At 36.3% G+C, this 24028-nt stretch overlaps 1 protein-coding gene across 1 annotated transcript; it reads left to right on the top strand.

The window, feature by feature from the left end:
- The first annotated feature begins 10655 nt into the window (after nt 1-10655).
- LOC123525278 (protein DEK-like) lies at nt 10656-23571 on the top strand. Its single transcript, XM_053537995.1, has 6 exons — nt 10656-10907; nt 11272-11410; nt 11777-11862; nt 14680-14763; nt 16453-16521; nt 17381-23571. Exons 1-6 carry the CDS (start codon nt 10671-10673, stop codon nt 17390-17392), a joined length of 627 nt encoding a protein of 208 aa, XP_053393970.1. The 5' UTR covers nt 10656-10670; the 3' UTR covers nt 17393-23571.
- Nucleotides 23572-24028: the final 457 nt, after the last annotated feature.

The raw sequence follows: 24028 nt of genomic DNA, 5'->3' as shown, positions 1-24028 counted from the left end.
AATGGGTACCCGTACAGGGATCACTTTTTGGCCCCGTTTTGGGATATTCTCGCATTATTTTGGCGGGAAAAACGCATAAATTTTGTCCAATTTCGTTAAAAATCGATCCGCGGGGGCCGTAGATCTTTTTCCGAAAAATTTCAACTTTTCGCTGAAATGGGGGCTTTCCGTTACTTAATTTTGTGTTTTACGTTTTTTAGGGGTTCTTGGGAAATTTTGCTTTTTTCTTTCCTTTGAGCGTCCCATGTTATGACTAAAAAAACAAAAAAAAATTGGGTTTTTGCGATTTTTTCCAAAAAAACCATTGAAAAAGAAATTTAAGCATTTGGGAAAAGGAAACTTTCTGCCCCCATTCGCGGGGGACGGAAAAGCGATGAGAAAAAACAAAATTTGGGGGAAAAAAACCTCCGCTGAAGTCCTTCATAAAAAACGCCCGAAAGCCCCCAAATTTTAATTAAAAATGGTTTAGGGTAGGGTTTATAAATAGTTTGGGCTTTAACTTGTTTTGAAACCCAACCGGAGTGTTCATGTCCCGAAAAATTAAAAAATTTAAATGGAAATTCAACCCTTTTACAAAGCAGCTTTGGGAAATAAAAATTTGGGGAAAAAGGCATGTGGACCCAAGGGCTTGGGTTAAAAAAAAACCCCTTTTTTCAACCTTTACAGCAATTTTTCCCGGCCTGAATTTTAAAAGGTTAAAAAAAGGTGGTCTGTGGGAAAAGGGTATGTTTTTTTTTAAATTTTTAAGATAATTGTTTTTTACAAAAAACAGATGTTTTTTTTTCAGTGTAAAAAAAAGCTTGGGGGTTGCCCAATGTAAAATCCCTTATAGAAAGAAAAAAAAAACCCCTTCTTTTTTTCCCAAAAAACCATTGGGTTCAAGGCAAATGGGAATTAATCTCATTTAAAAGTATTTTGCCCCAAAAAGGGTCCCTGCTGTTTATTTTGTTTTTTTAAAGGGCTTACACTGCCCTTGCAAGGGAAAAAAATGGGGGTGTTGATAAAAACCAAAAATTTCCCCCCCCCGGGAGTAAGATGAATTTTATTACAAGGCTGATGGAGTGGGTTAAAAAAAACCCCGACTGGGTAGGAAAGATACCCAAACCCCAAAAAGTAAAAGTAAGGTTTAAATTTTTATTCCCCCTTTTTGAATTTTATCTCCAGGCCACATCAATTAGCCTCTCTTTTTAAGCAGTTTTTGGTGTTCGAAATTTGGAGAGATAAAACCCCACTTGAAAAGTGAAAGGGAAAATTTTGATGCACAAAACCCAAAAAGAATTGCCCCCTTCTGTTAGTTATAAAAAATTTGTGGGGTAAAAGCTGTTGGGGTAGTAACGTTGGGTTTTTGTTTTTTTGCTGACTATTTTGAAGGGAATGTTAGCTTTCAATCACCCCCGGCGTCGGCGTCACACCTTGGTTAAGTTTTTTCATGATTTGTACATACGCTTTTATAAAGGATATTTTATTTGAAAAATTATTAAATCCCCCATGGTTGGGAAAACCGTTTGGGGGGCTATAAGGGAAAAGCACTTTTCCCCCGTCCCTCTGTTGTCCGTACGCCCTCCGCAAAAATTTGTGTTCCCGGGCCCTAAAAATTTTCATCCCTGAAAAGGGGTTTTAATATTATTTGGGCCAAAAGTTTCCCCTGATGGGGCCCACGTGTCATGCACCCAAAACCCCGGGCCTCTTTGCTCAAAGGTTTAAGGTCACAAATGGGGGTCAAAGGTCAACAGGGCTTTTTTTCCCGTTTGGTCCACAAAATCTCCCCTCCTTGAGGGATTTTAGTATTAATTGGGACAAATGTTCCCCATGATGAGAGATGTGTCATGCGCAAAAACCCGGACCCTAGCTCAAAAGGTTTAAGGGCCAATTTTGGGGGTCAAAGGTAAAAGGGCTTTTTTCCCGTCCCGTTTCCCTAAACTCCCCATCCCTGAAGAGATTTAATATTTTTGGACAAATGTTCCCCCTGAGGAGAGACGGGGTCATGGCAAAAACCCGGACCCCCAGCTTAAAGGTCAAGGTCACAATTGGAGGTAAAGGTCAAAAGGCTTTTTTTTGTCCGGTCCATAAAAACCTTTCCCCTCTTTGAAGGGATTTTAATATTACTTGGCAGAAATGTACCTCATAATAAGACGATGTGTCATGCACAACTTTCAGACCCCTAGCTCAAAGGTCAAGGTCACACTAAGCATCAAATGTTAACATAGCAATGAACAGGGTCTGTTTCGTGGGCCGGTCCATAACTCTGACATTCATTAAGGGATTTTAATATCACTTAGCACAAATGTTCCCCATGATGAGACGACGTGTCATTCGCAAATCCCGGACCCTAGCTCAAAGGTCAAGGTCACAATTGTGGGTCAAAGGTCAACAGAGTTTTTTTTCCTGTCCCGTCCATAACTGTGCCATCCATGAAGGGATTTTAATATTACTTGGCACAAATGTTTCCCATGATGAGACGACGTGTCATGCGCAACACCAGTACCCTAGCTTAAAGGTCAAGGTCACACTTTGAGATCAAAGGTCAAGAGGATTTTTTTCTGTCCGGTCTATAACTTTGTCATGCAAAGCAGGATTTAGATATCAGTTGGCACAAATATTTCCCTGGATGAGACAACATGTCATGCGCAAGAACCAGGTCCTAGGTCTAAGGTCAAGGTCATATTTAGAGGTCAAAGGTCAAATTCAAGAATGACTTTGTACGGAACATTTCTTCTTCATGCATGGAGGGATTTGATGTAACTTGGAACAAATGTTCACCACCATGAGGCACCCTTGTTTTTAGAATTACGTCCCTTGTTGTTACTATAAATAGATTTTATTGTAACTTTTTTATTACTGGCGGTAGAGAAAAATCGAGACCACTTTTCTGTGGTACAGCATGCATGTTACATCCAATTTTTAGGTGTTTTTTGACCTATCTCCTCTGGTAAAGAGTTTCTTGTGGACTTATATTATATAGATTTTTTTTTTTTTTTTTTTTTTTTTTGAAGATTAATTTCCCTTGTTGTTAGTATAAATAACTTACATGATAACATTTTTATAATCAGCCAAAAAAATTCAATATGAAAACAACTGTGGGTTTTTTATATATGCACATTTTAATCAAGTGTGTTGTTATACATATTGTATATGTAGTACAATATTGTTTATACATCATTGACAGATATCAGTTCATTATGTTATACTGCAGTAGAGAAAATTAGGTGCCTTCCAGTAGGGGACTTTGTATTGCATGGCAATACTTCATTCACTTGTTTATTCTTTTTCTAGGTCAATTACCAACCTCACTGGGTCAAGTTCCATAACTCTAACATGTATTTTGAGCAAATTATGCCCCCTTTTGGACTTAGAAAATTCTGGTTAAAGTTTTACATGCAAGTTACTATCTCCAAAACTAATGCAGATATTGAATTGAAACTTCACATGTGTCTTCAGGGTTATAAAACTAGTTGATAGCACCAAGTCCCATAACTCTGACCTTCATTTTGGCCAAATTATGCCCCCTTTTGTACTTAGAAAATTTTGGTTAAAGTTTTGCGTACAAGTACATACAGCTATTACTGAAGGGCATATAGATTTGAAACTTATTTTTTCTTTTTCTAGATCAATTACCTACCTCACTGGGTCAAGTCCCATAACTCTGACATGTATTTTGGCCAAATTATGCCCCCTTTTGGACTTAGAAAATTCTGGTTAAAGTTTTGCGTGCAAGTACATACAGCTATTACTAAAAGGCATATTGATTTGAAACTTATTTTTTCTTTTTCTAGATCAATTACCTACCTCATTGGGTCAAGTCCCATAACTCTGACATGTATTTTGAGCAAATTATGCCCCCTTTTGAACTTAGATAATCCTGGTTAAAGTTTTGTGTGCAAGTACATACAGCTATTAGTAAAAGGCATATTGATTTGAAACTTTTTTTTTCTTTTTCTAGATCAATTACCTACCTCACTGGGTCAAGTCCCATAACTCTGATATGTATTTTGAGCAAATTATGCCCCCTTTTGCAGTGTTCGAAATTCACGGTTGTCCGACAGCCCGTGGCTACCAAATTTCAGCTCGGGCTACCGATTTTCCACAGGTACAAGCCGGACTGGGCTACCGAATTTTCCTCATTTGTTTTTAAAAACATGCTAATTAAACGAGTACTGCATCGTGATTTTCCAGACTGAGAAACGCTTATGGAATTATTGGTTTTGCACTCTTACGTGTTGACAATCAAACACAGTGTCAAAGACGTAACCGCAGCGCTTATTGGCTGAATACAATCACCTCTAGCGTAACGGATAATTTGATTAGCTTTCACACCTCTCGCGAAAATCTCACAAGTACCTGCAGTAGGCGGAGCTTAAATTATGCTATGAGCGTGTGTGTAAATGTGTATTCAGCACTCGATATTACATCTTACAAATTGTCAACAGTCCGACTTGCAGTAATTGGCGAGTGCGGATCCTAAAAAATCGGGCATAACAGTTTAGATTTCGTTTTGGCAAGGAGTGTCATGTCCGATGCTTTTGGACTCTGATGATGCTGATCTGGACTGGAGTATTTCGAGTTAAAATTTTTCAAAAACATGGTAAACATGTACTGTATGTCTTTTTTATTACTTCAAACATGCATAGAGATGTCTGTAAAACAAAATGTTATATGGTGCAAAAATTATGTATTTCAAGGTGTTAAAGTTCGGGCTAGTGAAATTGGTGTCGGGCCTGGAAAATTTTTAATCTGGTAGCCCGAACGGGTATTGGATTCAAATCTGAATTTCGTACACTGCTTTTGGACTTAGAAAATCCTGGTTAAAGTTTTACATGCAAGTTACTATCTCCAAAACTAATGCAGATATTAGATTGAAACTTCACATGTGTCTTCGGGGTTATAAAACTAGTTGATAGAATCAAGTCCCATAACTCTGACATGTATTTTGGGTAAATTATGCCCCCTTTTGGACTTAGAAAATCCTGGTTAAAGTTTTGCGTACATACAGCTATTACCAAAAGGCATATAGCTTTGAAACTTATTTATTCTTTTTCTAGGGCAGTTACCAACCTCACTGGGTCAAGTTCTATAACTCTTAACATGTATTTTCAGCAAATTATGCCCCCTTTTGGACTTAGAAAATTCTGGTTAAAGTTTTACATGCAAGTTACTATCTCCAAAACTAATGCAGATATGGAAATGAAACTTAACATGTTTCTTCGGGGTTATTAAACTAGTTGATAGCATCAAGTCCCATAACTCTGATATGCATTTTGGTCAAATTATGTCCCGTTTCAAACTTAAAACTCTTTCGATATTTAACATTTTGGGTAATAATTTCCTGCTTCTGTGACAATATTTCGAATAGTCGAGCTTGGCTGTCTTATGGACAGCTCTTGTTTTATCAACTGTGATATTAAGTACATGGACTTCTTTTTTTCATTTGTTTATATATATATATATATATATGTGGGTGTGTTCACCTCTGGAATAGATTTATTGAACTAGAAGTATGATAAAATTTGGTAATGCTGATGTTGGTGTACTGCAGGGTTCACAATGGCCTCCAAAAAAATAATAGCCAACTTTTGAACCTGTAAAAAAAAATAAGCCAAAACTGATGCAAACTTTTGCAATTTTTATATGCCCGTCTCTGAAAGCGGGGGTATTATGTGAACACCTGTGGCGGCAGGCAGTCGGCTTCCAAAGCATGTCCTCTCTTTAAGTCAAGCAGTTTTCATCCATCTTCACCAAACTTGCTGACAATGTTTTTGGGCATAATATCTCGTCCAGGTTTGATAACCAGCCAAATCGCCTCAGACACTCCTGGATTATGGCCCTTGAATTATTCGAAAAACTGCATTTAGCCTTGTCCGCTGTCTAAAGTCGAACAGTTTTCATCAGATCTTCACCAAACTTGCTGACAATGTTTGTGGGCATAATATCTCGTCCAGATTCGATAACCAGCCAAATCGCCTCAGGTACTCTTGGATTATGGACCTTGAATTACTTGAAAAACTGTGTTTTAGCCTTGTCCACTCTTTAAGCTAATCTTCACCAAACTTGCTGACAATGTTTGTGGGCATAATATCTCGGCCAAGTTAGATAACCACCCAAATTGCCCTAGGCACTCTTGGATTATGGCCCTTGAATTAGGCCAAGTTCGATGACGGGCGTATTTTGTGACAGTCTGACACTCGTTATGAAAATAAAAAAGAACATATATATATATATATATATATATATATAAACTTATATATTTTTTTGATTGCTTTGAAAAATAGTAGGCCCCAACAGGGGATGCAGCATGCCCATTCACGCACTGCAGTACGTGAATCACGCACAAAATATCAAATGCACGCATAAAAATCACTTGTTGGGGGTACATGCACGCAGAGATTCGGAACTCCTGTTCAGCTGGCAAATCTCTGGTTATTTCATCATGCACTTGCCAGTTGTTTGGTACAGTCTTAAACGCAGATCCGGTCCAGGGACGTGATAATTTCGTTTCCATCACCGAATTCTCGGTGTAATTGTCAGTCGCATAGAGGGGTTTCGTAAGTGTTTTAGTCAGACGTCACATGGGTCGTTTGCAAAAAAAGTATGGATACAAAATGCAAAAAGGCATTTTAGTTTTTATAAACTCAACAAAAGGTTAACAGTATTTTATTTTTGGATATTTAACTGCAATTTTGATACACATTGCATATCTGTAATAGTTTGGGCATTTATTATTGATTGGCGATTTTTATCAGTCTTCAGTTGACTGTATGTTATTTTTTCGGACAAATCATGTTCCGTCCACGAAATCGGGAATACATGAACCGTGCTGAAAACTTATTTATATTAAGTATAATATTGGAAGGGGTCCTATGATTCAAAATTTCCTATCTTAACTTTGGAAAAACATTCTAAATTTTCTAAAATTATCTCATCTGTTATACCCCACCCACGAGAGTTCTGCATGAAAAAAAACATGTATATACAAATTTCAGTAGTTAAATAGAAAAAATTCAGATCTACCATGTAGTGTACCCCCAGATTTTGAAGTGTACCCCTATTTTGCAAAAGCAGGGGGTACATGCTCAAGCCCCATTCGTGCACACACAATATGGGCACAGTTGCACACAAGGGATAGTTTTATACAAGTCTTTGAGTTACATTCATGTTTATACTTTTTTTTGTTGAGCCAGCTTGCAGTTTGCTCGATTTAGTCGCCACTTTTTGCCACTTTTATTAGCCCACCATCATCAGATGGTGGGCTATTCAAATCACTCTGCGTCCGTGGTCCGACGTCCTTCCGTCCGTCCGTCCGTCCGTCCTTCCGTTACAATTTCTCGTTATCGCATCTCCTCAGAAACTACCAGGGGCATTTTGACCAAACTTTGTCAGAATGATGTATTGGTACTCTAGTTGTGTCCCCCTGAAAATCAGACTGGTTCAACACTTTTTTAGTGAGTTATGGCCCTTTGTTTATTTCTATAATTTACATAGATTTATATAGGGAAAAACTTTGAAAATCTTCTTGTCCAAAACCACAGAGCCTAGGGCTTTGATATTTGGTATGAAGCATCATTTAGTGGTCCTCTACCAAGATGATTCAAATTATTTCCCCGGGGTCTAATATGGCCCCGCCCCGGGGGTCACATGGTTTATATAGACTTACATAGGGAAAAACTTTGAAAAACCTCTTGTTCAAAACCATAGGGCCTAGGGCTTTGATGTTTTGTATGTGACATCATCTAGTGGTCTTCTACTAAGATTTTTCAAATTATCCCCCTAGGGTCAAATATGGCCCCGCCCCGGGGGTCACATGGTTTACATAGACTTTATAGGGAAAAAACTTTGAATATCTTCTTGCCCAAACCACAAAACCTAGGGCTTTGATATTTGTTATGTAGCATCATCTAGTGGTTCTCTACCAAGTTTGGTCAAATTATCCCCCTAGGGTCAAATATGGCCCGCCCTGGGGGTCACATGGTTCATATGACTTATATAGGGAAAAGCTTTTAAAATCTTCTTGTCAGTAACCTACAATATTCAAATTTGGACCACATGTATGGTTTTGAGTGGCAAGATGAACCTTGACATGAGTTGACCTTGGTATTGACTAGTGACCTACTTTCACATTCTGTAGCTACAGCCTTCAATTTGGACCACGTGCATAGTTTGAGCACTGAAAAAACTTTGACCTTGACATTGACCTAGTGACCTACTTTCACATTTTTGAGGTACGGCTTCAATTTGGACCATGTGCATTGTTTGTGTTCCGAATGAAATTTGACCTTGATTTTGACCTAGTGACCTACTTTCACATTTCTCAAGCTACAGCCTTCAAATTTGGACCACATGCTTAGTTTTGTGTACCGAAACAAACTTTGACCTTTACATTGACCTAGTGACCTACTTTCACATGTTTGAAGGTACAGGCTTCAAATTTGGGCCTCATGCATAGTTCTGTGTTCCAAAAAAAATTGACATTGATTTTGACCTAGTGACCTACTTTCACATTTCTCGTACCGAACAAACTTTGACCTTTACATTGACCTAGTGACCTACTTTCACATTTTTGAAGGTACAGGCTTCAAATTTGGACCACATGCATAGTTCTGTGTTCCGAAATAAAATTTGACCTTGATTTTGACCTAGTGACCTACTTTCACATTTCTCAAGCTACAGCCTTCAAATTTGGACCACTTCTTAGTTTTGTGTACCGAAATGAACTTTGACCTTAAGATTGACCTAGTGACCTACTTTCACATTTCTGCAGCTACAGGCTTCAAATTTAGACTACATGCATAGGAGTGTGTACCGAAACAAACTTTGACATTGACCTAGTGACCTACTTTCACATTTCTCAAGCTACAGCCTTCAAATTTGGACCACTTGGGTAGTTTTTTGTACCAAAATAAACTGTGACCTTAAGATTGACCTAGTGACCTACTTTCAAATTTCTCAAACTACAGCCTTCAAACTTGATGCACATGCATATATATATTTTTGTGTACAAAAAACTTTGTCCTTGAAATTGATCTAGTGACCTACTTTCACATTTCTCAAGCTACGGTACAGCTTTTGAATTTGGACCACATGCACAGTGTTGTGTACGGAAATGAAATTTGACCTTGAGCTAGTCAGTAAGTCTTGAAATTTGGAACACTCAAAAATGGCACATTGGTGGGCGCCAAGATCACTCTGTGATCTCTTGTTTGTAATAAGCCATTTATGGCCCATGAACAAAGCATCAATTCAGTCTGCGAAATTAGCACTTGTCCGGTTGTCAGGGACAAGTGATTATTGTTTTGGACAAGTAACTTCTGCAGGAATTATGAATAGAATATAAAGGAAAGCTATTCAATTTTGCCGGATTTGAACAAGTAGTTTCAAATCCTAAATTCACAGACTGTCAATTATCATAGTATATAAAACACAATTATAATATGGCAAGTCACGTCATGCAGATAAGAATAACATTACACAAGTGAGCAATATAATGTATCATTGGAATGCTATGGTTCAGAGATTTTCCCTGGTTATGGTTCTTAATTAGTGGCATTTTACAATTTCTGGATGGTAAGTTGTGGGAGACATACATTTTTAGCTCATCTGATTTTTTGAAAAAAAATGATGAGTTATTGTCATCACTTGAGCGGTTGTCGGCGTCTGCGTCGGCGTTGCCTGGTTAAGTTTTATGTTTAGGTCAGCTTTTCTCCTAAACTATCAAAGCTATTGCTTTGAAACTTGGAATACTTGTTCACCATCATAAGCTGACCCTGTATAGCAAGAAACATAACTCCATCTTGCTTTTTGCAAGATTTATGGCCCCTTTTGTACTTAGAAAATATCAGATTTCTTGGTTAAGTTTTATGTTTAGGTCAACTTTTCTCCTAAACTATCAAAGCTATTGCTTTGAAACTTGGAATACTTGTTCACCATCATAAGCAGACCCTGTACATGAAGAAACTAACTCCATCTTGCTTTTTGCAAGATTTATGGCCCCTTTTGGACTTAGAAAATCAGTTTTCTTGGTTAAGTTTTATGTTTAGGTCAGCTTTTATCCTAAACTATCAAAGCTATTGCTTTAAAACTTGCAACACTTGTTCACCATCATAAGTTGACCCTGTACAGCAAGAAACATAACTCATCCTGCTTTTTGCAAGATTTATGGCCCCTTTTGGACTTAGAAATATCAGATTTCTTGGTTAAGTTTTATGTTTAGGTCAACTTTTTCTCTTAAACTATCAAAGCTTTTGCTTTGAAACTTGCAACACTTGTTGACCATCATAAGCTGACCCTGTACAGCATCCAACATAACTCCATCCTGCTTTTTGCAATAATTATTGCCCTTTTTGGACTTAGAAAATAATTTTCTTGGTTGAGTATTATGTTTAAGTCAACTTTTCTCATAAACTATCAAAGCTATTGCTTTAAAACTTGCAACAGTTTTTCACCATCATAAGTGGACACTGAACATCAAGAAACATAACTCTAACCTGCTTTTTGCAAGAATGATGGCCCTTTTTAGACTTAGAAAATCATGGGTAGGACAATATTTCTATTACACAAAAAAAAATCAGATGAGCGTCAGCACCCGCAAGGCGGTGCTCTTGTTCTTGAAAAACAATCTAGTTGTTATATAACAGTTGAAAGATGGAAGTTTGGAATTGACAAGAGTAAAGATAATTGTAATGATAATGACAGGGAAATCAAAAGGTGGCTCAGAAAAAACTACAAAAGGAAAGAAAGATAAGAAAAAGAAGGAAAAGAAGAAAAAAGAGAAGAAGACAAAGGAAACAGCTGACGATGATGATGAAGATGATGATGATATGGAAGAAAAAGATGTTGAGGAAGAAGGTGATGATAAGGATGATGATGATGACAAGGTAGACAGTGACGTATCTGATATATCTGAATCAGAAGAAGATGTGAGTTAATTTTGTAGTTTATAAAAATATAATGAATGGATTTAATATGATATACTAAAAATTATGGCATGATGGAAAACATTTCTCAAACCTGGAGAACACATTGGCCAACAGTTGTCAAACTTCATAGGATAATTAACTGTAGTCAGTTGAGGTCATAGTGATTTTCCGACATATGTTGATGAGTCTAAGAGCAGCATGCTATGTAATACAGGCTTTGTGTAGACCCTGGTTTAGTATGGCTTTTTCATTCTGTAGCTCATTAGGCAAAGTAGATACTGGCCATATTGAAATGAATTCAGTTTTATGTGCCTTTATCTACTTTGATGAATAAATGGAAGATAATTCAAAATGATTATTTCAGGAGCCTCCCAAGAAAAAAATAAAGAAGTCAACCCCAAAACCAGCAAAAGAAAAGAAGACAAAAGAAAAGGCTACACCAAAACCCAAAACTCCCAAGGCTACAAATAAAAAGAAAGCAACTCCTAAAAAGAAAACAAAAGGTTCCATTGAATTTTACTTAGTTAAAAATGAAGAAAGTAAAATTTAAATAAAAAATCAGATTTTTAAGCGTGTTTGAATAAAAATTTATGATAAGTAGCATATTCTATTCATCTCTAACTTTACATGGAGGTGGCCGTGATTCATTCTTCAGGCAGTTGTTTACTACTTTAGCTGTTCGGTGACGGTTTATTTAAAGTGTAAGAAATATGTTTTCACTGGTTTAAAAAAAATGAGAAGTGCTAGTGCATTTTCCTCATGTATGCAAAAACAAAAGATAGGGGAAAATGCGTTTTCTGGATGACTTTTAGGTATATATCTGTCTATATTCCTCACTATGTTTCAAACTGTTGTGTAACCAATTTCAGTATCGAGTGAGGAGGTTTCGGATGTTAGCTCAGACTCTGATGACGAACCATTGGTCGCAAAAAAGACACCTAAAGGACCACCAACAGTAAGTACCCACATATGATAGATACGAGAAGCTGTAAGTCTTGTCAGAAATGCATATCATTAGCTTGACTATTCGAAGAATAGGGGAGCTATCCTACTTGCCCTGGTGTCGGCGTGAGCGTTAGCGTGAGAGTCACACAAATGTTAAAGTTTGCGTACCACCCCAAGTATTTGCAAAGTCCATTGAGATATTGCTTTCATATTTTGCGTACTTGTTTACCATCATGACCCCAGTCTGTAAAAAGGAGGAGGAAACTCTATCAAGCATTTTGACTGAATTATGGCCCCTTTTTGACGTAGAATATGCTGATTGTAATGTTAAAATTTTACTCATTGCTTATATTATACTATCAAGCACTGAGAATAGTCGAGCGCGCTGTCCACTGACAACTCTGGTTTTATTTTTACCTTAGCAGGTAGTGCTGATAGTGAGCTTTTAGTGTAGTTATCATTCCACAGTTTCTTTGGTCAAGTATGCATGAAAATATTTATTGCTGCAGCGGCTCGGATTCGATTCCCGACTCTGGCATGATTTTTTCTTGCTTTCACATTTTTAGCTTACCTGTCACAAAGTGACAATGTGAGCTTTTGTGATCGTGCGTCGTCCGTGTGTGCGTAAACTTTTGCTTGTGATCACTCTAGAGGTCACATTTTTCATGGGATCTTTATGAATGTTGGTCAGAATGTTCATCTTGATGATATCTAGGTCAAGTTCGAAACTGATTCATGTGCGGTCCAAAACTAGGTCAATAGGTCTAAAAATAGAGAAACCTTGTGACCTCTCTAGAGGCCATATTTTTCAATGGAACTTCATGAAAATTGGTTAGAATGTTCACCTTGATGGTATCAAGATCAAGTTTGAAACTGGGTCAAAAACTAGGTCAGTGGGTCTTAAAATAGAAAAACCTTGAGACCTCTCTAGAGGCCATACTTTACAATGGATCTTCATGAAAATTGGTCAGAATGTTCACCTTGATGATGTCTAGTCCAGGTTCGAAACTGGGTCACATGCCTTCAAAAACTAGGTCATTAGGTCAAATAATAGAAAAACCTTGTGACCTCTCTAGAGGCCATTTTTTTCATGGGATCTGTATGAAAGTTAGTCAGAATGTTCACCTTGATGATATTAAGGTCAAGTTCAAAACTGGGTCACGTGCAATCAAAAACTAGGTCAGTAGGTCTAAAAATAGAAAAACCTTGTGACCTCTCTAGAGGCCATACTTTTCATGAGATCTTCATGAAAATTGGTGAGAATGTTCACCTTGATGATATTTAGGTCAAGTTCAAAACTGGGTCACGTGCCTTCAAAAACTAGGTCACTATGTCAAATAATTGAAAAAACGACGTCATACTTAGTTCAAAAACTGGGTCATGTGGGGACAGGTGAGCGATTCAGGACCATCATGGTCCTCTTGTTTAAAGATAGTTTAGAAACAAAATTTCATGTTCTTACGTTCATAATATGATGAAACTGTTGTTCTAAAGAAAAATTATTTTAGCCAAAATCTGAGTCCAGTCGCTTTTAACCAAACGCTAGTTGAAACGAGTCCTCTGATTGGTTCAAATGAAAATAGATTGGTGGAAATAAAATAGCAATATTGGAAATCCGATTATACAGAAAATGAATTTGAATAGGCTGTCTTTCGATCTAACTTTTAGAAAGATCTAGAACTTTAGTCAGATTGATAAAACCTAGTTTATAAATTGTTGGCAGAATGAAGAATATGCAGGTCCTTTTATTTGGTTGCAGTGATCAAAATAGGAGAATTTGCAAATATTTCCAGTATTTGCCTACATTTAAAACTTTTTCCCTTTGTTTTACTGGGCTTGACTTTTGAAGAGCGCTTACTTATTTACTGTCATATTATTATGTCTCCCACCACACAATGGTGTGGGAGTAATATTGATTTACTGCAGTCTGTGTGTGTCTGTCTGTGTGTCTGTCACAAAGCTTGTCCGCACTCTAAGTCGAACATTTCTCACCCGATTTTCACCAAACTTGAACAAAATGTGTTTGACCATAAGACTTCGGCCAAGTTCGATAACTAGCCAAATCGGTCCAGGCGTCTTGGAGTTATGGCCCTTGAATTACCAAAAATCAGTCTTTCTACTCTTGTCCGCACTCTAATTCGAATATTTCTCATCCAATCTTCACCAAACTTAAACAAAATGTGTTTGACCATGAGACCTCGGCCAAGTTCGATAACTAGCCAAATCGGTCCAGGCATTTTGGAGTTACGGCCCTTGAATTATCGAAAAATCGGCCGTTTTACTCTTGTCCGCCGTCTAAGTCGAACATTTCTCATCCGATCTTTGACCATGAGACCTCGGCCAAGTTTGATAACTAGCAAAATCGGTCCAGGCATTTTAGAGTTACGGCCCTTGAATTACCGAAAACCATCTGTTTACTCTTGTCCACTCTCTAAGTCGAATTTCTCATCCGATCTTCACCAAACTTGAACAAAATGTGTTTGGCCATAAGACCTTACCCAAGTTCAATAACTAGCCAAATCAACCCAGGCACTTTTGATTTATGGCCCTTGAATTACTGATTGGATCCACTCATCCAGACCATCTAATTGGATCCACTTGTCTAAAACATCTAGAGAAACTAACATTTTTCATAGGGGCAGTTGTGGGAGACATGCGCTTTTCTCAAAAGCATCTCTAGTTAGCAGTAGTTTTTGTTTGTAATAGCAAATAGAACTTCTTCAGTGTTAATAGTGAAGTTAAACATTAATTGAAAACAATTGCTAAGTACTCTCCTGTGCTGATCTTTCTTTCATAAAAATGATTTTCATGTATATTTATTTTACAGAATGATGAACTAAAAGATATCATAAAGAAAATGTTAGACAATGCCAACTTGGAGCAGGTTACCATGAAAACTGTGTTAAAAGATGTAAGTATTACATCAAATTTGTTTATTTATGTTGTGGGAGAAAACCTTTTGGTTACATTTACCCAATTTTTGTGCCCCCCCCCAAAAAATGTAATGTTTTGGGAGGCAGAGCGGGCTTGTTGCCCTTGTCCATCTGTCCAAATTTGTGTTGTGCATATCTGAAAAAGTGTTTGACCCTGGATGATCAAACCTCACATAATTGTCATTCAGCATGTCAAGTTGTGCACCTGGTCTTTTACTTGATTGTCATTCAACATGTCAAGTTGTGCACCTGGTCTTTTAATTGAGTTTTCAAACAGGCCAGATTTACGGCCCTTTACATAGTCAGAAATGTGCATAGAAAGTTTGTGTCACATGTATCTCGAAATGTATTTGACCAAGGGTTATGGAACACTATAGGAATATTATTCAGCACGTTAAGTTGTGCACCTGGGGTTTTGTTTAGATTTCACTTGGCCAGAACAGAGTTATGGCCCTTGACATGGTCAGAAATATGCATTAAAGGGCATAACAGATTGTGTTTCCTGCATCTCAAAAAGTATTTGACCTGTCATAAAACGTAAGAGGATTTTTATATAACATATGTTGTGCTTATGGTGTTCTGTTTGGGATTTCACTCTGCCAGACCAGAGTTCTTGTCCTGACTTAGTAAAAAATACACATGAATTGCTAAAAAGTTTATGTTGCAGTTATCTTTAAAAAACTAGTCATGAAACCATTTACAGTGACAGGAAGAGTATGGGGTGGCCTCAGTGTCCTATGGGCACACATCTAGTTTTGTTTTGTACTGTAGATACTGAACTGGCTGCTCAAGAATGAGGTTGTTATGAAAAGCTTACACATATACTTGTTTATGATGGGGGTCTTACGATGCACCCAGATACAAAGTATTGGAGTCATACATCTGTCCATTATGTCCACTCCACATCTTCTTAACCACTGGAAAGATTTTCATAAAAGTAGCATCCATTGTTAACCTCATCAAGACCATGTGCAGAATGCACATTCTAGGTCATTAGGACAAAGGTCAAGATACATTTGGAGGTTAAAGGTCCAGTAGCTTTACTTCATGTCTGATTCATATGTTAACTGCTGGGAAAATTTTCATAAAACTAGCATTGATTGTCAGCCTCATCAAGACTACGTGCTGGGTGGACAGCTCGGGTCACTAGGTAAGTTGCAGTGGCTTTAATTTGTGCCTGCTGCATACCATCTAAATAGCTTGAAAATATTTCATAAAACTGGCATCAGTTGTTTACCTTTTTAACAAGATGATGTGCTGAGTTACGACCTGTGTCACTAAGGTCAAGGTCAAGATCAAGGTCTCAGAGGTCAAAGATTAAATAGTTTAAATTTATGTGTGCTTCATATCTGTAGGATTTTCATAAAAGTAGCATCACATGTCGACATTATCAAGACCACTTGCAGAGTGTACAACCCGATCTCTAGGTCTAAGGTCAAGGTCACACTTGAAGGTCAAAGGTCATGATCACAACATTTAACTTCCCAGTATCAAAGCAACATCTTGGTGTATTTCTCACCTTAAGTGATAGCACTTGTTTGTTCTGCTCAGTGAATCTGCCAAATATTATACGTTATCATTGTCCTGTCTTACAAAGTTTTATATAATTCATATACCAGTTGTTATTTTGACCAGTCTAATATCAAATGTCCTTTTCATTTATTCAGGTTTTTTCCAAGTATCCTGATTTTGATTTGTCAGACAGAAAAGACTTCATTAAAAACACAGTAAAACAGGTAAGAAATTCATATATTTATTTAGGGACTTAAATGTTGGACTGTAGTTAGTAATGAGTGTAGGTCATTTTTAACTCTTATGCTGGACACAATTGATTCTGCCTTTGCGACCAGTGTATATCATGAGCAGCCTGCACATCCATGCAGTCTGATCAAGATCTGCACTGTTCACCATTCAGTCAGTATCTTTTTGGTAAGCACCCCTTATAACAGTTAATGGTACTGTCCAAATTGAAAGATGGATAAGTTCATTATTGAAATTAAGCAGGTTAAGGTCATTGATCAGTTCTTCACCGCGGTTAGTGATTTTGCTACTTTGATATGATTTAAGGACCCGGTAGAAGGGTCACTTTGCTTGAGACATAGACTAAGTAGGGTAACATCAAATGACTTGAACTAAGATTGGCAGAAGATTGATAGATGATTGTTCAGCTGATTATGCAAGAGAGTATAGAAACTATTGGACTGTTGAGATTGCAATTCCTGTTCGAACATTCTGATTTATGTAACGGTTCGGTACCATGATTATTGATATCTGGTATTGTTATGGTAAAAGATTTTATTAATAAAAAACTCCAGAAGGCTCCTAGGTCTTCACCTTGTTTTCTTGTGAAGAAGTTGTACTGTTTAGATACAAGGATTTGGGTAAAGACAAAAGGTAGGAATAAATTCACCAAAATACTGTTAGAAAAAAATGCTTTTCAAGTTGATGTTGACAGTAACTTAGTTTTTATCTAGCTGTTTCTGTAATATTTAAATAAATATCCAATTTTATTTTGGTTAACGATATATATGGATTTGGTGTGTAACAACTAACAGTGTATAGAATACAGTGCTATCACTCTTGCTTTATTTCCAGATAATTTCATGAGAACCTGTACAGAATGGATTCATTGGGAAATAAATGAGTACGCAAATGTTGTCCTCAAATGACTACAGACTACAGGTTTAAAGGCAGCTACATATCCCACATAATTATGGAGTAATGTAGATCTCGGAAATGTTTATCTCCAAGAGAATGAAATACATAATCGGCTGCAAATGGCATAGAACATTATCATAAAGACAGTATGTTGAGAAAGCAAAATTTTAATGCTGTTAATGTAATTTGAAGAAAAAATATCTGATCAGTTGCAAGTTTTTTTTTATCAAATTTAATACTTAGTTATAAAGAAAGTTTTGGGAGATCATTCTGTATGAATGTTAATGCATTTAAAAGCTTTTATACCGTGATAAATTTTAAAATGTTGCAGTCGTCCAGTTTGATATGCTCCTAGCAATAGTATGGAATTAATTGAAGACAAGAAAAACAGTTGATTCTTAGATATTTATTTGTAAAAAAAAGTCTGGAAAGAATTATTACCAGTATATATAAAGTAAATTATTTAAATCTGTCTTTTTCTTTTTAATACAGCATGTTTCTGTACCTTTAAAAAATACTTGCTATTTTAAGTTTTTCAGAATTTAGTTTAAAAGCAATCTATTTCGAAGTATATCAAATTTGTAAACATGTTTTAGTCCAAAAAGTCAAATGTTGCATGTGAATTTAATGCTTTAAGAGCAGCAAACAGTTTTAACTGAAGTGTGAATTTTATGATTTTAATTTATAGGAGATTACTGTAATTGTGTCATATTAGATAGTGTGTGTATGGCCGATGTGAGATACACTGTCATTTTACTGGTTGTAAATACTTTTATCATTATTATATCTTACTTGTAAATGTGTTCATATCATTTGTAATTTACCAGGAACACCACTAGAACAGTGCAATTTTAGTGATTGAGCTTAGAGGATATTTTAACGCCTTCTCTACCTGACTTTGAAATGGTTTATTGTACTTTAGTAGAGTCAGTTGTTCACACATCAATTTTAGCCTTAAAAGGTTAACCAGCATTTGTTCTGTTCTGTATTTAATGTTGTCAAATTAAATTGCAAACATTTAGTAAATAGACAGATAAATTTATTCTATAAGAGTACCTGTTTGTAGCTTTCACACTGGCAAGTTAGTTGAACAATATTTGGGTTCAATTACTGGCAGTTTACACTGAAAATGTTCAAAAGTTTTCGGCTGTCATAATAAGAATTAGCCTGTTTGATGCTATTTTCACGGAACTATGGGACAAAATGAATAAAGGAAAGAAAACATGCTTAAGTTGCAGTTATTTCATACAAACTTAGAAAATATTTTATTTGTAAACATTATTTCAAAGAGAAAATCATTTTTTCAGTCCTTGTTTACTTTTGAATCCATCATGGCTCTGGTAAATGTGACTCACTTTTGCCCAGGGAGTTAATTCTAATTTCGCAGGCAGTCATCCTATTTGATAGAGCACTTCCTTACAAAGTGCAGAATTTATCGGGCCCCAATATTTTTTAAAATTATTTCATGAATAAGACATTAACAATTATTGCAATGTAAATTTAAAAACTGTGGCAAGGTAATTTTGTCAAATATTTGGGCTACACATGATTTATTACCAGTTTTACATTGTCAAACGATCAATGATGGCATTTAGAAAAAAATAGCTTACTCTTTCCAAAATAAGGTGTGAAACGTATTCGGCTTTTAGAGTAGGTCAAATTTGTTTCCTGTAGGTAGCGCTGGACATTCTTGTTCCCGCCAAAATTAAATACCGCGACACGGGATGTAACGCAAGAATGGCAGCAAGTAGTACATGTTTGCTCAGAAGGTATTATAAATACTTCATCAATAGCTAGAAAATGTTTTGGCCTAGAGTAATCAAACCTGATAGGATAATTACCTGGGGTCAGTAGAGGCCCATATTGCTTTTGGGATCAGTAGGTCAAAGATCAAGGTCAGAGTGACCTCTAAATTAAACAAGATTTTTGTATCAAAAGCTGGAGAATGCACATGCTTAAAGTCATTAAAAATCATAACCTGGTTAGTCTGGATGATTAGGTCAAATGGCGAGGTCACAACATAATTGAGACTGAAAATTACATACCCAGCTACTACTGACAGGCCTTCATGAGGGGCATATATGTGTTTTACAAATGGCTCTTGTTTGTATTTTAATAATGGAACAATTGTCCCCAAAACAATAAGATTAAGTTGATCAGAGTTCTAGCTCTAAATGGATGGATGCCTGTTTAAATGGGTTTAGGCAATTGGTTGTGTGCTTTTTACTCAAAATTTGTGATTTCATACATGCATTGTAAAACAAATTCCAAGTGCTTTGTTCATTGGCTGGTGATGCTTAATATTAGTTGCTGTTATTAATAAAGCTCTTTTCTCCCCTGTAATTTAAGAAAAGGGATTAGTAGTATACATTATGACAGTGGGGCCTGCATGGCCGAGTGGTTAAGGTCACTGAATCACTTGCCCCTCATCATGTGGGTTCCAGCTGGCTTACGTAAGGTCGATGGGTCTACCCAGGTGCCCGTCCATGATGGAATAATGCACCTGGGGTCTTTCTCGACCATAAAAGCTTGAAAGTCACCATATGATCTTAAATTGTGTCATCGAGATGTTAAACCCAACAAAAAAAAAAAAATATGACAGTTGTAATTGTAACAGAAATAAAACTTTTCAGTCCCTAGCCGAAATTGCCTTACATTAATATGTATTAAAAATTTCTTTTTAAAAACTTGAGATTGTTAGCCTTAATATTTCCAGAATTTCTGCTAGCCAAAATTTTCTTATACAGAAATTTCTACCAGTGTAGTAAGTCGTAGTTCTTCTTGAAGATTATAACGTCCAGCTATTATAAACTTTAATATTTTTATCATATGAAACATGTTTTAATGGCGTTGAGTATACTTTTCACAAAAAATGAAGACTAGACAGAACAGGAATGGCCATATTTTGTACAAAGTTAAAGTTTCCTTGCTCCATATTTTAACCAGATGCTTGTAGTGTTTTAGTGTAAATAGATATTTTGTGAATGTCAAGATGTTGTGCCTGTTGAGTTAGACTTTGTTTATGGTATTAAATAAATGAGTTCTACCGAGATGATTGCCAGTGATGAAATATGTCTATCAAAATGATTTAATCCAGTATTGGCCCATTTATATTGTATTGATCCTGATTTTTAGCTCGACTATTCGAAGAATAGTCTAGCTATTCTACTCACCCTGGCGTCGGCGTCGGCGTCACACCTTGGTTAAGTTTTTGCATGCAAGTACATACAGCCATCAGTTAAAGGCATATAGCTTTGAAACTTATTTTTTCTTTTTCTAGGTCAATTACCAACCTCTCTGGGTCAAGTCCCATAACTCTGACATGTATTTTGAGCAAATTATGCCCCCTTTTGGACTTAGAAAATTTTGGTTAAAGTTTTACATGCAAGTTACTATCTCCAAAACTAATGCAGATATTGATTTGAAACTTAACATGTGTCTCCGGGTTATAAAACTAGTGGATAGCAGCAAGTCCCATAACTCTGACTTTCATTTTGGCCAAATTATGCCCCCTTTTGGACTTAGAAAATTCTGGTTAAAGTTTTGCGTGCAAGTACATACAGCTATTTCTAAAAGGCATATAGATTTGAAACTTATTTTTTCTTTTTCTAGATCAATTACCAACCTCACTGGGTCAAGACCCATAACTCTGACGTATATTTTGAGCAGATTATGCCCCCTTTTAGACTTAGAAAGTTTTGGTTAAAGTTTTACATACAAGTTACTATCTCCAAAACTAATGCAGATATTGATTTGAAACTTCACCTGTGTCTTCGGGGTTATAAAACTAGATGATAGCAGCAAGTCCCATAACTCTGACTTTCATTTTGGCCAAATTATGCCCCCTTTTGGACTTAGAAAATTCTGGTTAAAGTTTTGCGTGCAAGTACATACAGCTATTTCTAAAAGGCATTATAGATTTGAAACTTATTTTTTCTTTTTCTAGATCAATTACCAACCTCACTGGGTCAAGACCCATAACTCTGACATGTATTTTGAGCAGATTATGCCCCCTTTTAGACTTAGAAAATTTTGGTTAAAGTTTTACATGCAAGTTACTATCTCCAAAACTAATGCAGATATTGATTTGAAACTTCACCTGTGTCTTCGGGGTTATAAAACTAGATGATAGCAGCAAGTCCCATAACTCTGACTTTCATTTTGGCCAAATTATGCCCCCTTTTGGACTTAGAAAATTCTGGTTAAAGTTTTGCGTGCAAGTACATACAGCTATTTCTAAAAGGCATTATAGATTTGAAACTTATTTTTTCTTTTTCTAGATCAATTACCAACCTCACTGGGTCAAGACCCATAACTCTGACATGTATTTTGAGCAGATTATGCCCCCTTTTAGACTTAGAAAATTTTGGTTAAAGTTTTACATGCAAGTTACTATCTCCAAAACTAATGCAGATATTGATTTGAAACTACACATGTGTCTTCGGGGTTATAAAACTATTTGATAGCAGCAAGTCCCATAACGCTGACCTTCATTTTGGCCAAATTATGCCCCCTTTTGGACTTAGAAAATTCTGGTTAAAGTTTTGCGTGCAAGTACATACAGCTATTTCTAAAAGGCATATAGATTTGAAACTTGTTTTTTCTTTTTCTAGATCAATTACCAACCTCACTGGGTCAAGTCCCATAACTCTAACTTGTTTTTTGAGCAAATTATGCCCCCTTTTAGACTTAGAAAATTTTGGTTAAAGTTTTACATGCAAGTTATTATCTCCAAAACTAATGCAGATATTGAATTGAAACTTCACATGTGCCTTCGGGGTTATAAAAATAGTTTATAGCAGCAAGTCCCATAACCGATATGCATTTTGGTCAAATTATTCCCCCTTTTGAACTTAAAACTCTTTGATATTTAACCTTTTTGGGTAATATTTTCCTGCTTCTGGGACAATATTTCGAATAGTCGAGCTTGGCTGTCTTACGGACAGCTCTTGTAATAAGTGTATGCAACTGGGCATACTATGGGAGCACCCTCAGCAGATCCACAGAAGTTTTCTTGATTTACTGCCCTTGAATTACTATAAAAAAAAAAACATTGACTAGAGTCCTCTTAATAACTAGAGTAGTTCTTATCCAGTGTTCACCAAACTTGGAATGTTTATGAGCATTTTGGTCAAGTTGGATAACCAACCAGATAGTTTTTGTTGTTCTGAAGATACAGCCCTTGAATTAGTTGAAAGAGGAAATTGACAACAAGCCTGTTCAGTAAGTAGAGTATATCAGAAGTGCTTTTTATTTGCTGTGACAGGCATACACATATATTGTTCTAGTGTGAAGCTGTTGTTTTGTAATGGTCCAAATTTTCTCTTACAATTTGATATTCGCTCCATCTGTTTCATATGTTATGCACGGTTTAACAGGTACTGTGTCCAGTATTGCAATGTGGGATAATAATTTGTTGTATGAATTGATGTCGGTCATACTTGAATACATTGCCTGAACTCTGAAAGCACTTCATTTTTATTCCCATCCTCATGTGAAACATCTTGTAAATATGCTTGCATTATGGGTCAGTTAGAATCTTGCTTCAGTGCTTTGTGAAGTATATGAAATGAAGAGTTTCATGTATAGCCATTCGGTTTTTGTTTAAATTTGGTATGGTTAAAAATTGCCCTGGGTATACTTTAAAACTGACATGGAATTTTATTACTAGTTATTTATTGATTAATGTAGTGATTTTATGGACACTGATTGTATAGACATAGATTGCTCATTTTTAACAATCCAGTACATTACAAATGAGGTACTTAATAAATCAGTCGCCTGTGGAGCTGTCTGCTGCTAAAAATGAAAATTGTTTCACTTTCCCCCACCTGAAGGTATAATTGCAAATAATGACTATTGCCATAAAGTTTATGAATTTGGAAATTTTATCATATTTTAAACTTAAGCAGTACCATCTGACAAATGGTTAACATGCAATTTATGTCAGTTGAGGAAAGTTCTTCACTGGGATTACATTTTTCTCCAAACTTCACTTTTCCTATATTAATTTTTGAATCTTGTAAACAATTTCTTCTCATCATCATGTATTGAATTTATTTCATGTACTCATTGTCTCATAGCTATACATCTAAGATGGTGTCTATAAATACAATGCTAAAACAAGAGTGGCTTACTTTTTTATCTTTGGTTGGTAAATATGGGAATAAGAGCAGGATAAAACCTGTTCAGTGCCAGAAGTGTGATCAACAGGTTTTCAGTATTTCTATTAGTGAAGACTTCATTTAGCAGGATGTCAGCCAAGAGGGAGAATTGTCTTCATCCACAGAAATAAAATTTTCTTTGGTTTGTGTGTGACCAGGCTCCCAGTCATAGCATAAAATCTTCAGACATTTTAGCAAGTTACTGCTCATGGCGTTCTGAATAAGACTATGTGATGTAAGATCTGGCAGATTGAAGGATGTGGCCTGTCTATTTTGTCTGGTGTTTTGGAAATATTCCTACCTTGGACAGATCCAGAATATTTAAAAAACTGCCCTAGAAGTATGCCAGTTCCCAAAAATTTATCAATCACTATGAATCCACATATAGGATGCATAATTTACCTCTCTTCGAATTTCTTGA

Source organism: Mercenaria mercenaria, chromosome 3 (genome assembly GCF_021730395.1).
Source record: "Mercenaria mercenaria strain notata chromosome 3, MADL_Memer_1, whole genome shotgun sequence".
NCBI classification, from domain to species: domain Eukaryota; kingdom Metazoa; phylum Mollusca; class Bivalvia; order Venerida; family Veneridae; genus Mercenaria; species Mercenaria mercenaria.
The sequence above is the reverse complement of the archived record's forward strand: the minus strand, read 5'-3'. Positions and strand labels throughout refer to the sequence as shown.

Coding starts and splice junctions, on each gene's coding strand:
- LOC123525278 (XM_053537995.1), top strand. CDS start 10,671: ATGATAATGACAGGGAAATCAAAAGGTGGCTCAGAAAAAACTACAAAA. Junction 10,908..11,271: donor TATCTGAATCAGAAGAAGAT/GTGAGTTAATTT, acceptor TGATTATTTCAG/GAGCCTCCCAAGAAAAAAAT. Junction 11,863..14,679: donor CACCTAAAGGACCACCAACA/GTAAGTACCCAC, acceptor TTTATTTTACAG/AATGATGAACTAAAAGATAT.